This window comes from Pseudorca crassidens, chromosome 12 (assembly GCF_039906515.1).
Source record: "Pseudorca crassidens isolate mPseCra1 chromosome 12, mPseCra1.hap1, whole genome shotgun sequence".
NCBI lineage: Eukaryota > Metazoa > Chordata > Mammalia > Artiodactyla > Delphinidae > Pseudorca > Pseudorca crassidens.
This window is the reverse complement of record NC_090307.1, coordinates 51,912,777-51,928,237: the sequence shown is the minus strand read 5'-3', so window position 1 is coordinate 51,928,237 and position 15,461 is coordinate 51,912,777. Positions and strand designations below refer to the sequence as shown.

Genomic DNA, 15,461 nt, shown 5'->3' with positions numbered 1-15,461 from the left:
GGGCTCTGATGCAGCTTCCAGAGCAGCCAGGCCAGGATGGAAAGCGTTCTGAGCTGTAAGGACTGTGGCCAGACCCACACACGGGTCCTGGTTCCTGCACGTCCCGGCTGTGTGGTTTGAGGTGAGGCCCTTCACCTCCGTGAGCCTTCACTTCTGGGTCTTTAGGTCCTGATTTGATACGCATCTGAGAATGTGGTGAAGATTCGGCAGGGAAGGCGTGGCATGTCTCTCCTGGGCTCCCACGCCCCACACGCTCACTTGATCCCAGCCCCTGCTGGTGACATGTTGTGTTTGAGTTACTTCTCTTCTATCCCACTGGATTTCTTCCGGGGCCGGGTCCAGCTCTTAGCGTTTGTTCCTTTGTTTTTACCCCAGCATCCAACACAGTGCTCCACACACTGGTGGTGATTTGGAAAAGTTGAATAAATGAATGACTGTTCAGACAATAAAAGAAGTCATGTTAGGGAGTGGTGCTGTAATCAACCTCTAGTTTCTTAGAACAAGACAGTGTTTATGCTGTGAATTCAGTTGCACAGTATTATATATGAGAGGCTTTTGGTTAAGGAGAATCATCAAAAATGTGAGCAATACGAGAGACTATTTTTTTTTCCATCTTTCTAAATGAGGGTAGGTCACTCCGTGGGCTTCTGGGCAAACACTGGCTTGTCCTCTGGGGACCTCCAGCCTTGGATCTCTACTCTCTTTTGTTGTTTATTTGAACAGTTTTGTCCCCTTTCCTTCTAGCCCCTTCTGTTACATTTGCTGTTTCCCACACGACTAGGCTAATAGTAGCTTTGACACAGTTCAGAGCGTGAGTCCCTTGTCTTGTTTATCTTTCAATATTCTCATCTCTGTCTGGAATAGCTTCTGATACAGAGTACATGGTCAGTACAGGTTTGTTGCCTGGATGGATGAATAACTGAACACAAGGATGTAAGAATCCTCTCTGTTCTCTGTCTGTCCCCCTCTTCTCTGACTTCTACCAGTTTTTGTCCTGCTTTTATTTATTTATGGTTATTTAAAAAATATTTGACCTCAGGTGCAGAATTAGATTAGATTAGGGATTGTTCGTGACCCTCAGTTTAAGACATGCTTTCATCATTGGTCCTTGCATGATAAGCCTTAATGTGTATGTGGATGGATGGATTTTAAATAGTATAACAAGGGACTTCTCTGGTGGTCCAGCGGTTAAGACTCCACCCTTCCACAGCAGGGGGCACGGGTTCGATCCCTGGTCGGGGAACTGAGATTCTGCATGCCGTGCAGTGCAGCCAAAAAAAAATTTTAATCATATAATAAGCACCCATGAACTTGCTACCAAAACTCAAAATAGGGCCTTAGCAATAACTTACGTCTAACCATATGATTTCCCCACCTCCCATCTCTCTTTTTCTCTCAATCTGGGGTAACCATCATCCTGAATCCTTTATTAATTTTTCCTTTGCTTTCCTTTCTATATAGTTTTTTTTTTTTTTTTTTGCGGTATGTGGTATATATATACCACATCTTTATCCATTCATCTGTTGATGGACCCAATGTTCTTAATTTTAATGTCGTCAAATCTGTCTCTTCCTTTGTGGTCAGTGCTTTCTGAATCTTGTTTAAGAACTCATTCCTTGCTCCAAGTTCTTAAAGGTATTCACCTTTATTTTCCACTGAGAGATTGTAAACTTTTATTTCTAATGGTAAGTCCTTAATTCATCTATGACAACAAAAAAGGAACATCTCCACTCCTCATATCTATACTCTGGAGATGGAGATGAATGTAGATTATCATCCTTGGAGGAGATTTGCTTCTATCACATGTAAATCTTCTAAACTTCAAGAAATAACAATTTAATTCCCTCACCAAATAATTAAACTGGTAAAATGATTTCTAGGGAGAAAATGGGAAAAATACAAATCATTAAAGGGCAAAATACTCATAAATGTTAATAGGTCCTAGCTTAAATAGTTATCAATTATACTTATTATAATAATAAAATTTTGTAGAAAGGACTCAAACAATTTTTTGAGGGGTTTATTCCTTTATTGGGCTTCTATGACATTCTAGGCTGAAGTGATATAGGGAAGGCAAGACACATGTGGCCTCTGGACTCGTGAACTGATGGGACTGCTTACCCCACGGTGCTGCTCCTGAGTTACAGAAGTATCTTCATGAAGGGTCAAAAGATAAAGTTGTACATAATATATCACCACATATGAAGGAGCCCTCTGTAACACACTCGATGAAAACATTCGGCCACACATTTAGTTCCACACCAGGATCGAATTTATCCTTGAGCATTAAAAAATTAACTTCCAAGATGCTTGTCAGGGGCAGAGTTACCCTTTTCTCACAGCACATTTCTGGAGGGGCTGCGGGTCTAGGTTTGCTTCTCTATCCCTCTCCTATGTGGTAGTTATGCCCTTAGATCATTTAATTGGGGAGCAAAGCAGTTCAGTATGTGACATCCACTACTGGGTAAGCACCAGGCTTTGAACCAGTTAAAAGTATATTCAATATATAAGAAAGGCGTATGTTCAGCTTTTTGAGTGGTAATGGTGCTAAAATTCATTACAAAAACAAAACAAAATAAAACAAAACAAAATAGAATCAAGAGAATCTGCCTACTGAAAAAGAGTAATTCAGTAAGAAGATGAGATGATATCAGTAGAATCAGAATTCAGTAGAGATGATAATATCAAATAAATACCACTCCAGGATTCCCACTTACCTACTAAATTAACTGCCAACTTCTCACTCCAGTATCCACAGCCCAGCCACATCTCCCCCACTTACCTTTCAAGTGTAGTTTTCCATTACTTATGCTCTTGTTCAAATGGACCAGCTGGTCTCTGTGCCTTTGCTGGTGCTCATTCCTCCACCTGGAACACCTTCCTTGTTGACTGCTCACTGACACTTACCAACCTCCTCTCCATCGTCACAGGCAGCTGAAATCCCACCTCTTCCATCCTGCCTTAGACCCAGCACTCTATACTCTTGCCAAACCTACTTCCTTTATGGTTACTTGTATGCTTATCACCTCCACTGGGGCTGTGAGCAGGGATCCTCTTTGTATCCCAGGGCTTGACACAGAACTTGCAGAGGAGGATGTAAACAGCAAAAAGGATTTGCTGAAGGAGAACATCATTGCATCTCAGGCACAACAGGCTCTTCTTAAAGTGTCATTCAAGACAAGAAAAACATAACTCTAACTGATGGAAGATAAATATAATGTGTGTCCTAGAAACATGATAAACAGAGGTATAAACAGGTGATATGGTTTAAGACTGAACGAAAAAGAGAAAGCCTTACTACTGTCTTCAGAAAACATTATGATGAAATTCAATAGCTGAATTCTCTAAGCTATAGAAAACGGTCTTTGTTTCAATGACCTCTTCTACTAAATTGATAAGAAAAAACTACTTAACAATAAAACGAGAGCTTTATTATTTCAGGGCCAGTTCTGTGACTATTGCAATTCTGAGGACCCCAGGAAAGCACACCCCATCACCAACGCAATTGATGGATCTGAACTCTGGTGGCAAAGCCCTCCTCTCTCCTCAGGCACGCAATACAACAAAGTCAACGTCACCTTGGATCTGGGGCAGGTGAGTTGGGGCATTTCATCTGGAATGAGGAAAAATTAGTTTGGATCATTGTTTCTGTGGTTATTTCTTTCTTTACTTAATTTTTTATTGGAGTAGAGTTGATTTACAATGTTGTGTTAATTTCTGCTGTACTGCAAAGTGAATCAGTCATACATATACATATATCCTCTGTGGTTATTTCTGATATAATAATGATTATTTTAAAAACAAACTTCAGTTTCAGTTCACTAATCACTGTGAAACCTGTTACATTAATATTTGTGTCCCTTGTCACCCAGCACAGTGCGTGTCACGAGGCAGACACCCATACCCGTCTATTAAATGAGTTAAAAAATAGTTGTAAGTAGTATCATTGGCAAAGGTATTTTTGGCAGTGGTAGAGTACATATAACATAAAATTTAACACATTAGCCTTTTTTTTTTTTTTTTTTTTTTTTTTTTTGCGGTACGCGGGCCTCTCACTGCTGTGGCCTCTCCCGTTGCGGAGCACAGGCTCCGGACGCGCAGGCTCAGCGGCCATGGCTCACGGGCCCAGCCTGTCCACGGCATGTGGGATCTTCCCGGACTGGGGCACGAACCTGTGTCCGCTGCATCGGCAGGCGGACTCTCAACCACTGCGCCACCAGGGAAGCCCATATTAGCCATTTTTAAGTGTACAGTTCAGTAGTGTTAAACAGATTCATGTGGTTGTGAAATCAATCTCCAGAACTCTTTTTTATCTTGCAGAACTGGCGCTGTGTACTCATTAAACACTAACTCCCCCTTCTACCTTCTATCTCTATGAATTTGACTACCCTTGATACCTCATATAAGTGGAATCATACCGTATTTGTCCTTTTGTGACTGGCTTGTGTCACTTAGCAGAATGTCTTCAGGGTTCATTCATGTTGCAGCATGTGTCAGAATTTCCTTTCTTTTTTTTTTTGTGGTACGCGGGCCTCTCACTGTTGTGGCCTCTCCCGTTGCGGAGCACAGGCTCCGGACGCACAGGCTCAGCGGCCATGGCTCACGGGCCCAGCCGCTCCATGGCATGTGGGATCTTCCCGGACCGGGGCACGAACCTGTGTCCCCTGCATCGGCAGGCGGACTCTCAACCACTGTGCCACCAGGGAAGCCCCTCCTTTCTTTTAAAGGCTGAATAATATTCCATTGTATGGGTATCACGTTTTGTTTATCCATTCATCCATCAATGGACACTTGGGTTGCTTCCACCCTTATGCTATTGTGAATAATGCTACTGTGAACATGGGTATGGCAGAGATGTTTTTATAGCATTCTCTTTCCTGGAAATTCTGACTCTGTGGACACTGACTACCATAGTTTTTGTCCTTGTTTGGCCAGCTGGTCCACGAGGGTACCTGACTCAGACCTGTCCTCCTGTGGTAGGCTAAGATGGTCCCCACAATGCTTCCCTCCTGGTGTACATGGCCCTCTCTTTTGACTGTGGACAGCACTAGAAATACGATGGATGTCACTTCCGTGATAAAGTGGCATCATATGACAAAGATGAAGGGCTTTTGCAGATGCGTTTAAGGTCCCAAGTCAGCTGCTCAAAAGGGAGACTATCCTGAGGGACCTCTCCTAATTAAGGGAGCTCTTAAAAGTGACTGAGCCCTGGGCTTCCCTGGTGGCGCAGTGGTTGAGAGTCCGCCTGCCGATGCAAGGGACGCGGGTTCGTGCCCCGGTCCGGGAAGATCCCACATGCCGCGGAGCGGCTGGGCCCGTGAGCCATGGCCACTGAGCCTGCGCGTCCGGAGCCTGTGCTCCGCAACCGGAGAGGCCACAGCGGTGAGAGGCCCGCGTACCGCAAAAAAACAAAAACAAAAACAAACAAAAAAAGTGACTGAGCCCTACCCCAAGAAAGAGATTTGAAACATGAGAAATTTTCCTGCTGACCTTGAAGGGGAAGGCTGCCTGTGGTGATGGCCACATGGCAAGGACCTAAGAGTGAGTTCTAGAAACTGAGAGAGGCCCCAGCCAACAGCCAGCAAAAAAAGCAGGAACCTCAGGAACCATAAGAATATGGATTCTGCTAACAACATGTGCAAACTCGGCAGTGGGTCTTCCCAGGCATTTGGTGATTACCTTGGTAGCAGCCTTGACCCTGGGCAGAGAACCCGGCTGCATCATGCCCAGACTCCTGACGTAAAGAACCACAAGATAATAAATGGTGTTGTTTTATGCCACTAAGTTTGCAGTAATTTGTTAAACAGCAGCAGAAAATTAATGCACCTTCTTTTTCCCTCCTTCAGACCAGGCAATGCCTCCCATATATTTCACCCTATTCCTTCAACAAATATTTCTTGAGTACCTACTATGTGCCAGGTACTGTTCTTGGTGTTTGGGATACATAAGAAATACAAAAGGGAAATGCATCCCACAGACTGGAAATCGAATGATACTGAGATTCCTTCCAATGAACGTGCTATCTTCAGTTTGGTGATAGAAGGGTTTTCCACCTCTTCTGCCCATATGTTTTGTTAAATCAGGCCTCTCCTGAGAATATTTTCACCGTCAGTTTGCATCTGAGATAATTCAGGGAGATCCGTCATGGTGTGAAAGACTCCGTAACCCCAGTTTCAACTATGAATTAGTCTTATCCTTCTAGCATTAATTCAGTAGAGATTTTGCCTATAATGACTAGGATTTACCTGTCATACCACTTTTTAAACTGAGGATTTCTGTAGTTAGCTGGGAATTTTAACCCATTAAATGATGTTTACTGAACATACCAGTGCCTTGTGGATTTGCTCTTTTTCCCTTAAGGCTATTTCTTTTAAAAACCTACCTGTTAAAAGTACTCTTTTGATGTATCTAAAAATCCTTAATTAAGATAGATGAATTAAAAAAACACCAGCGTAGGAGCAGTTTAGTAATTTGCTGGTTGCTGACAGACATGAGCCATGGTAAACATCTTCATGAAGACTGTGCCCACCCACCTCCATCCTGGCTGGGATGCTCCTCTGTAGGTGGCTGGGAGTGTGGGTCGTAGGGTCAGCCCACCCCGGTCCATGCCCTGATGCACTGCTTACTCTCTGTGTGACCCTGAGCCACAGACTTCACTGCTCTCTCTTGCAGTTTCCACATTTATAAAGTGAGATGATACTAGTGCTCGCCTCATAGGATTGCCGTGAGGTTTGAATGAGTTGACTACTTTGTTTTTAAACCTCTTCAGGCTGGTGGTTTTTAAGTAAGTTTTTATTTAATAAAATAAAGTGAACTTTAGTAAACACTCATTATTAAAACAGACCAACTCCTAACTTCTGCTCCTCTAGAAAATACTGTATATAATCCCGTAGAAAATACTCTAGAAAAGTCTAGAAGCAGGGAACGCAATATACATTATGTCAGACTGAGGATGTTTCTTTTTCCTTGTGTTGGAGCAACACGTGCTTTAACAAGCATGTTTTATCTTGTAAGAATCATATTTTATGCCCCAGTAGTGGGATCTGTATTTTCTCCTTTTTGCTGGAATTAACCGTGAAAGTGTCCCTGAGAGGTTAGATTTCATAATTGAATAGCGACCTACAGACCTTAGATTTAGGAAGTGCAAATCTTTCTTTTTCTTAGTTTTTTAAATTTATTTTTTAATTGAAGTATAGTTGATTTACAATGTTGTGTTAATTACTGCTGTACAGCAAAGTGATTCAGTTATACATATATATACATTCTTTCTTTAATATTCTTTTCCACTATGGTTTATCATAGGATATTGAATATAGTTCTGTGTGCTATACGGTAGGAGCTTGTTGTTTATCCATCCTGTATATAAAAGCTTACATCTGCTAACCCCAACCTCCCACTCCATCCCTCCCCCAACCCTTTCCCACTTGGCAACCACCAATCTGTTCTCTATGTCCATGATTCTGTTCCTGTTTCATAGATAGGTTAATTTGTATCATATTTTAGATTCACATATAAGTGATATCATATGGTATTTGTCTTTCTCCTTCTGACTTAAGGAAGTACAAATCTTGATGCATGGTTGGGAAATAAAATATAGGCCATGAACTTGTTATTACGAAACCACTTTTTTTCTAGCTACTGAGAACTGGAATTTGATTTGATGTGCTGCAGTCAGTTTGACAGCTTACGTTGTCGCGAGGTGGTTACTTTTCTCTGTTGTGTTTTGGACTGCTTGGTGGTTTTCATTGTTATTTTTCTTGGCCAACACAGTTTGACAAGTGAGAACATTGCCTTCAGGACTTGATCTTGAAGGGCAGTTTTCCTCCTTACAAGGTGGCAAACGTAGGAAGGGTCTGCAATTCTCCAGGGGCAGTGGCATATTCTGGGGCTGTTCAAGTTCATTACATTATATATTACTAATCAGTTTCAGGCTATAGAATAAGAACAGAATGTGTTACTGGAAACTTTCATCTTGTCTGGCCAAGTATAATGAGTTTATTTTGACATTTGAAGCAAAATGTGGATGTCCGGTTTTTAAAAGGGGAATTTTTGGAATGTAGGGACATTTGTTTCTTCCTGGTGGGGCGTGACCTCTGGCCATCCCCCACTGTGAGATAAGAAGGTGTGGCAATGGGCTTGAGTTACGCTCCTGGATTTCCTTCAGAATCACAACGAATCTTACTCTGTGGGCTCCCTGTATGCACTCTGCTTTTCCTCCTCCAGGGTGAGGTATAAGGAAAAACACGTGAATGTGGGTGAGGCAGGGGTTCTCATGGTCCCTTGAAGTCAAGGTGGCCGGGAGGTTGGGAGGGGCTGGATCTCAGGTGGGAAGGAAGAGGAGGACCAGCACAGGGGCAAGACAGGATCCCCAGCAGAACAAGCCTGACTCATGGGTTCCAGGGAACAACAGAAAAACCGTCTCAAGAAGAATTTTAAGGCTTTTACACAACTTGTCATGCCCTCAAGAGTACTGTTTTTAACCTATTAGTAGTAGAAATAAACAAAGACAAAGCAAACAAACACCCCTCCCCCCCCCAAACGCAAAAGGAATGAACGTTTGCCTTAGAGGCTGGAGGTATGAAAAGATGCCTTTGCGCCCTGTTCTGCAGGGTTGCTGGGGAAAGGGGCCTGGCTGGATAAGACCCCTTATCTTATCTTACCGTAGTATATAAGACAGTCCTTTGGGCCTTGTTAGAGGCAAAGGCTGTGAGGCCAGACCCTGCCCTCAGCCCTCCAGGACCTCTGAGTGGGCAGCCCGGACCACAGCTCCTGTGCCCGTTCACACATGTACCATCTCCAGGGCCTCCACCTGACTCCCTGCTTCCTGCCTGAGGGCTCTTTCCAGGCCCTGGGAGTTTTCTTAGCCTGTGTTTAGAGTAGCTAGCCGTGAAGTGCAGGATTTAATGCTCCCAAGGCAACCCTCAGCCCGAAGAGACAGGAGTTGGTGGGAAATCCCCTCATTTCCCTGCCTCTTCTTGGGACAATTCCGAGGAGCTTTCTTCACAGTTCTTCAGAGTCTCCACCAGGACGGAGCCCCAGTTGGCCCTGGTGGAATCTGCCTATTAACACCTCAGTCATTGGCTTTTCTCCCTCCTCTGTGCCCCTCTCCCAATTTATACTTCTTGAGATCAACTCCCAGATCAACTACCTGTACCCAAGTCTTTATCTCAGAATTGGTTTTATTTATTTATTTTTTAAAGTTATGTATGTATTTATTTTTGGCTGTGTTGGGTTTTTGTTGCTGCGCGCAGGCTTTCTCTAGTTGCGGCGAGCGGGGGCTACTCGTTGTTGCGATGTGCGGGCTTCTCATTGTGGTGGCTTCTCTTGTTGCAGAGCACGGGCTCTAGGTGCACAGTCTTCAGTAGTTGTGGCACGCGGGCTCAGTAGTTGTGGTGCACGGGCTGAGTTGCGCCGTGGCACATGGGATCTTCCCAGACCAGGGCTCAAACCCGTGTCCCCTGCATTGACAGGCGGATTCTTAACCACTGAGCCACCAGGGAAGCCCCAGAATTGGTTTTAGAGAGGACCCAAACTAAGACAGAGAAGAAAGGGGCCAAGACTGAGGTCCAGAAACCCCACTAGGCGTCCACACAAGCAAATACTATGAACAAGTTATTTAAAATGCAGTAAGTAGAAAATCCAGAAAAATGTTTCTAAAGCTCTCAGATTAAGAGTAACGAAGGAAACAGCATTATAACTTTTAAAGAAAAAAAATAGGTCACAGAAATTTCCCATTAGTCTACCTATTTTTTCATGAACTCAGCATAGATTGTGAACTCCTCAGGGTCCAGATGCATCTGAGAGTGAATTTAGTATTCAGATGCCTTCTACGAGCTTTTTTTTTTTTTTTTTTCCTGGTCCTCTTCAACTTTTATGAGACTTTGGTGGATGAATCCAAAACATTCTTTGTAGCCCTTGTCAGTTCTGACTCAGATGGGAGGAAGGCCTGGGCTACTTTCTGATTCTTCCTGAGTGTGTGGTTTGGGGGATTAAATTGGTTCTCGGGTTGCCTGGGTCATTAAGAGTCTGACTCAGTTGGGTCTCTGGGTGGATACAGTTCAATCCAGAAAGTGGATGACTATTGGATTTGACTCAGTCTTCTAGAATTTCTAGGAATTCTCTAGCCTGTAAGCTTCAGGAAGCCAGGGACAATGTCTCCTTGTGTTCACTACATGATATTCTGCTCCCAACATCTTGCATAGTGTTCAGCACATAGTAGATGCTCAATAAATATTTGTCAAGTGAATGTAGAATGAGCCAAGGATGACTCAGGGTCGGTCTGAATTTCCCGGGCATGTAGTACCAGTGGAAGCATATTGCTGTGAGACCAAATCTCTGGGTGGGAGTGGACCAGCATTGGCCCTGTAATTAACTAGATAATTGGTTCCACTTATAATACTTGGGTCTCTTTGCAACATCACTTAAGTATTTTAGAGGAATAACACAAGATACATGCCTTATTCAGAGAAAATTTATAATTAATAAATATTCTATTAATGAACATATAATCATGAGACTCAACCCTTGAAAGCAAATAATTTGTTAGTGGGTAGAAAAATAGGGACTGATAAAATCTCCTGAGCTACTAGGGATGCAATTTTGTCCTTTATGCGACTGTAATAACCTAAAAATGGCAATTTGCCTTTGAAGTGCTTTTTAAGGAACTTACACATTAGGAAGAATCTGGCAGTCTGGCATTTTCTTTCTCTTTCTTTTTTTTATTTTTTTTTGCGGTACGCGGGCCTCTCACTGTTGTGGCCTCTCCCATTGCGGAACACAGGCTCTGGACGCGCAGACTCAGTGGCCATGGCTCACGGGCCCAGCCGCTCCGCGGCACGTGGGATCTTCCCGGACCGGGGCACGAACCCGTGTCCCCTGCATCGGCAGGCAGACTCTCAACCACTGCACCACCAGGGAAGTCCTGGCATTTTCTTTTTATGTATAAAAAACTCAAAGAAGCTAAATGGATCCACAGCAACAGAATAGAATCCTGAGATGTCAACTTTGCTTAGTTCTCTGAATCACTATCCCAGACAACATCGGTAATGTATGTTTGTGAATAGATTCCAAGATCTCTAAACACTACTATAGAAAATAATGCCTGGGAAATAGTTTCTGACCTAAAAACGGTGTATTCTCTGGCCATGTTGGTTGTTTTCAGTATTTTTTTCCTCAATTGATGTATTCTTTTTTCTCAATATATTTTTCCACCATCTACCCATTTCCTCAAGCCATAAAGTTGAATTAACATTTACTCCATGTATTACTTAAGATTATTACCTAAGGTTACTTAAGATTGAAACAGATAGATCTGATGCTGGTGGCTAAACACAATGCTAGTTTATTTCTCATTCACGAAGAGTTGAAGCGTAACCGATCCTGGCCTGGTCACCCGCTCCAAACAATGGTTCAAAGACATAGACTGAGTAACTACAGAGAAGGCAGGAAACGTAGTCCAGCTGTTGCTCTAGAAGGGAAGCAAGCTCTCTAGTCAGCCAGGCAGTCTCTTCTGTGTGCTGCAGGTGGCTCCCACCTGTGGTGAAAGCTGAGATTGTCTATCTCTTCCCAGCTCTGTATCCACTGACATCGGCCGTGGTGGGAGCATTTACACCACAGGAATTAGCCAATGTTACACATCAAGGCTTCTTTCCAGGAGCCAGTATACCAGCATACGACTCACTGAGTCTCTTCCACATTCCTGCATTTCCCCCTCCTGCTGCTCCTTACCATCTGATTAATTATTACGTCTTGATTCTTAATATCCTGGAGTCCCGTTCCTCCTCTCATCAATACCGTGCTACCCTAGTTGGTCCTTTGACAGCTTTACCTGTGATTAGTCCACCAGCCTTCTAACCCATCTCCCAGCCTCTGCTCTCAGGTCCCTCCCCTAGTTCTGCAGTCACTCATGGTGCAGAAAGATGAGCTGAGAAACAGTAGAGATGACTGAGGTTGGCTGTTTTCCGGGCATCTACCTGTCAATCTTTCTCACTGCTTCCGGAGCAAAACAAAGGTTTAAACGTGTCATTCTCCCTGATGAACATCCTCTAGTTGGCTCCCCATTACTTTCAGAATAAAGTCCAAGTTTCTTGGCATGGCATATAAGTCCCCTCACAGTCTAGTTCCTGCCTTTTCACCAGCCTCTTTTCTAGATGCCACTTTCTCCCGCAGACTCTACGTCACATCAGTAGGGACCTACTGGTAGTTCCCTAAACACTCCATGACATTTCCTGCTTTGTGGCCTTGTTTGGGTGCTGTTCACGCTCACCACCTGGTCTGACTACCTCCTTCCCAAGGTAACTCAGGTTATCGCCTGCTGGAAACCTTCCCTGACTGCTTGCTTCCCTCCCTTCTGTTTCTGTTTACTCTGAGGCAGTTGCTATGCTCTGTCACGAAGGCTTGGTACACCGTGAGCTCCTTTAAGGTCAAGGAGCGTATCATAGTCTTCTTTTTCTCCATGGGCCTTAAAAGTCCTGGAAGGGGACTTCCCTGGTGACGCAGTGGTTGAGAGTCTGCCTGCCGAAGCAGGGGACACGGGTTCGTGCCCCGGTCCGGGAAGATCCCACGTGCCGTGGAGCGGCTGGGCCCGTGAGCCATGGCCGCTGAGCCTGCGCGTCTGGAGCCTGTGCTCTGCAACGGCAGAGGCCACAACAGTGAGAGGCCCGCATACCCCCCCCCCCCCCACACACACAAAGTCCTGGAAGGTCCTACATCCTCAAAACATGATGAATTAAATGGAAAGAAACATTTCAATACTATTCTTTTTATAGTATCCCATTTGATTTTGTGTCTTGCTCTAACCATGAACAGCTGGGCTCTATTCTTTAAATATCCCTATTTACATTTGCTAGTTCCCACATAACCGGCACCACAAGTATAACAGACATAACAGAAAATGACTTAAATATGTTTCTTTCCAAAACATTCAGTAGGCTGTAGTCAGACAACATAAAACCAAGAATCAGAAGCAGGGATAGGAATTGTACTGGAAAGCAGCAACATTTTTCTACTGGAATTTTCTCCCAAACTCTCTATGAATATATGTTAATATGATAAAGTGCTAAACAGAGGTCACAGTGACCTCTTGGGACTCTTACCAGGTCACCCTGAGTCTCACACCATTGTGACTCTGGTGTTCAGCTGTGTGCCAGGATTAAGGCCACTGCAGAGTGGTCAGAGGGATCTTTCTTGTCAGGAAGGGTGATAACCAGGGTTTGGCCTCCCATGGGAGGGTGAGGTCTGCAGTCCAGGAAGAGGCACTAGAGGGGGTAGCCCCCCGGCTGTGGGTCGGCCCCCATCAAATTCGTCTCTCAAAGAGCTAGACGGCAAACAAGCACCGGGGTTCATTTCTTGAAAACTCCCTGGATCATGGCTTATGCTGCCGAGAGAAAAATAAACAGAAACAAAGCCCTTGGTACCTTCTAGAAAAGGTTAATCCTCTTTCTTTGCGGACTGGCCATGCAGTTAAGAAGATAGGAGGAAGATGGCACGCCAAGGCACCGGTATTGAGTTCTGTGGAACTGGGAATTGACCAGAAGGAGAGCCACTTGGTTTCTTGGGAAGGACCCCGGCTGCCGTGCCAGCCTTTGGCCCCAGCGGGGTGGGCAGGGTGGAGAAGAGACTGACTGAGGCATAGAACCCCGGCAGGCTGGAGTGTGCTGGCGGGCCCTCCCCCGTGTGTGTGGGGAGGACTCCCTGCTATGGCTGGAGATGCTTGTGAACAGTGTTGGTGAACGTGCTTTGATCCTTGTGAAGCACTAGGCAGACATAGACTAGTGCTATCATTACTTAGAGAAATTGTCATTGACACCCCTCCTTCTCTCCTTTTCTAGGCTTCCAATAAGCTTACACTGCCTTATCTCTTCCAAGTGAGTGAAGGATCTATAAATATATTCACAGTAAAGTTCTGGAAGCTCAGTACTGATGTTACGTCTTCCCAGAATGTTTGCATCTTAAAAAATTATTATCTACGTTTGCCATGGAACTAGTACTTCTAGGAATTTATCCTAAGGAAATAATGAAATAAGTGCTTAAAATGTTTGAGCAAAGATATTCTTGGGAGCATTGTTTATAATTATATAACGTGGGAAACCATCTCACGTCCAGTAAAAGGGGACTGATTCATTGAATGGATTAATTGGCAACCATTGGAAGGATGCCACAGAGGGGGTCTTTGTTGATCTGACGTATGTTCGTGTTATAGTGTGAAGGAAAAAAAGCAAACTATATGTAAGCTGTATATATAGCGTGGTATGATTTCCTTTTCTTTGTGTGTATAAGCAAAGCAAAAAGTCAGGAAAGAGGGAATCTAAAATGCTGAGTGCTTTTTCTGGATGGAGCAATGATTGATTTTTACTTTCTTCTGTGAATCTCTTTTACAGTGTGATTCAGATGCATGGCTCTGGGTTATTACATAGGTACAAATCCAGCTCCAGAACTTTCCAGCTGTGTGACACTGGGCCCTCTTAGTTAATGTCTCGGGGTTAGTTTCTTCATCTGAGATGTGGGGATGAATCTAGAACCACCCTTATAGGATTGTTGTGAGGAATTAATAAGGTCATACAGAAAAGCTCTTAAAATTATGCCTCACGCACTACGAGAACTCAGTCCATGTTAGCTATTATATCTGTATTTTTTTCACTGAACGTTTAGCGTTAGAAAGACAGTAAAGATGATTGGGAAAATCTCTCCTTTTGGGGAAAGAAGAAGAATTCAATACAGAGAGGGCAATAGGCACAGTTATTCCCGGTGGGATTGGAGGTATTGATGGAAAAGCTTACTTGGAGCTTTCCTGATGCCCTCCATCCCCCAGATATGACCATTTCATCCCTCAATGAGGTTGGCCTGCTAGAGATCTTTAAATGCCAACAGAATCAGAGAAATGCCCAGTAAATGGATTTTTTTTAAAAAGAGCCTCTTTTATTCTTTAGCTAGTCTTGAAAACTGTTTCTTCCCTTGTGAAACTTTCGTGATTTCAGGCATATTTTAGCTTTAAATCATGGCAGTTTTCCTATTACTATTAATGGCAAGCATATATAAGGAAAAACTGAATTTCATGAATTCTTCACAAGGGTTCCAACGAGAGCTTGTATTAAACGTAACGTCTCGGGGCATCCCTGGCCTCGGCGCCTTCCCTCCCCTGCCCGCCGTCCTCCAGGGCCCGCACCAGAGCCTCTGCCCCTCTTTCCGCTGGTGGCCCTGGAGCCTTCCTGTGCCACGAGACATTTTCCTTTACTCTTTTCTTCCTGAAGCCTCTCCTTTCCCTAGTCCTGTTTCTGTGCTTTTCCCTTTCCGTTCTTCCATTGCATTTCCTTCTTTTAGAGAAAAACTACACCCAAATCAAACCACCACCTGGTTTTCCTGCCCGCCTTCAGGAGAGGTGCTGTGCGTGTCCCCGGCCGCCCCTCCCAGCCCCAGAGTGGTGGCCCGAGGAGCCAGGTGGGAGGGTTAGGGCTCCACCAGGA

General features: G+C 44.2%; 1 protein-coding gene across 4 annotated transcripts in view; it reads left to right on the top strand.

Annotated features, from left to right (window-relative positions):
- Window positions 1-15,461, top strand: part of LAMA3 (laminin subunit alpha 3) — a 241,390-nt gene that overhangs the window by 15,449 nt on the left and 210,480 nt on the right. For all 4 annotated transcript variants that reach the window (XM_067699449.1, XM_067699451.1, XM_067699450.1 and 1 more), the window contains exon 2: window positions 3,442-3,594. In XM_067699449.1, the coding sequence (XP_067555550.1) occupies window positions 3,442-3,594 (153 nt within the window). The remainder of the gene's footprint in view (window positions 1-3,441; window positions 3,595-15,461) is intronic.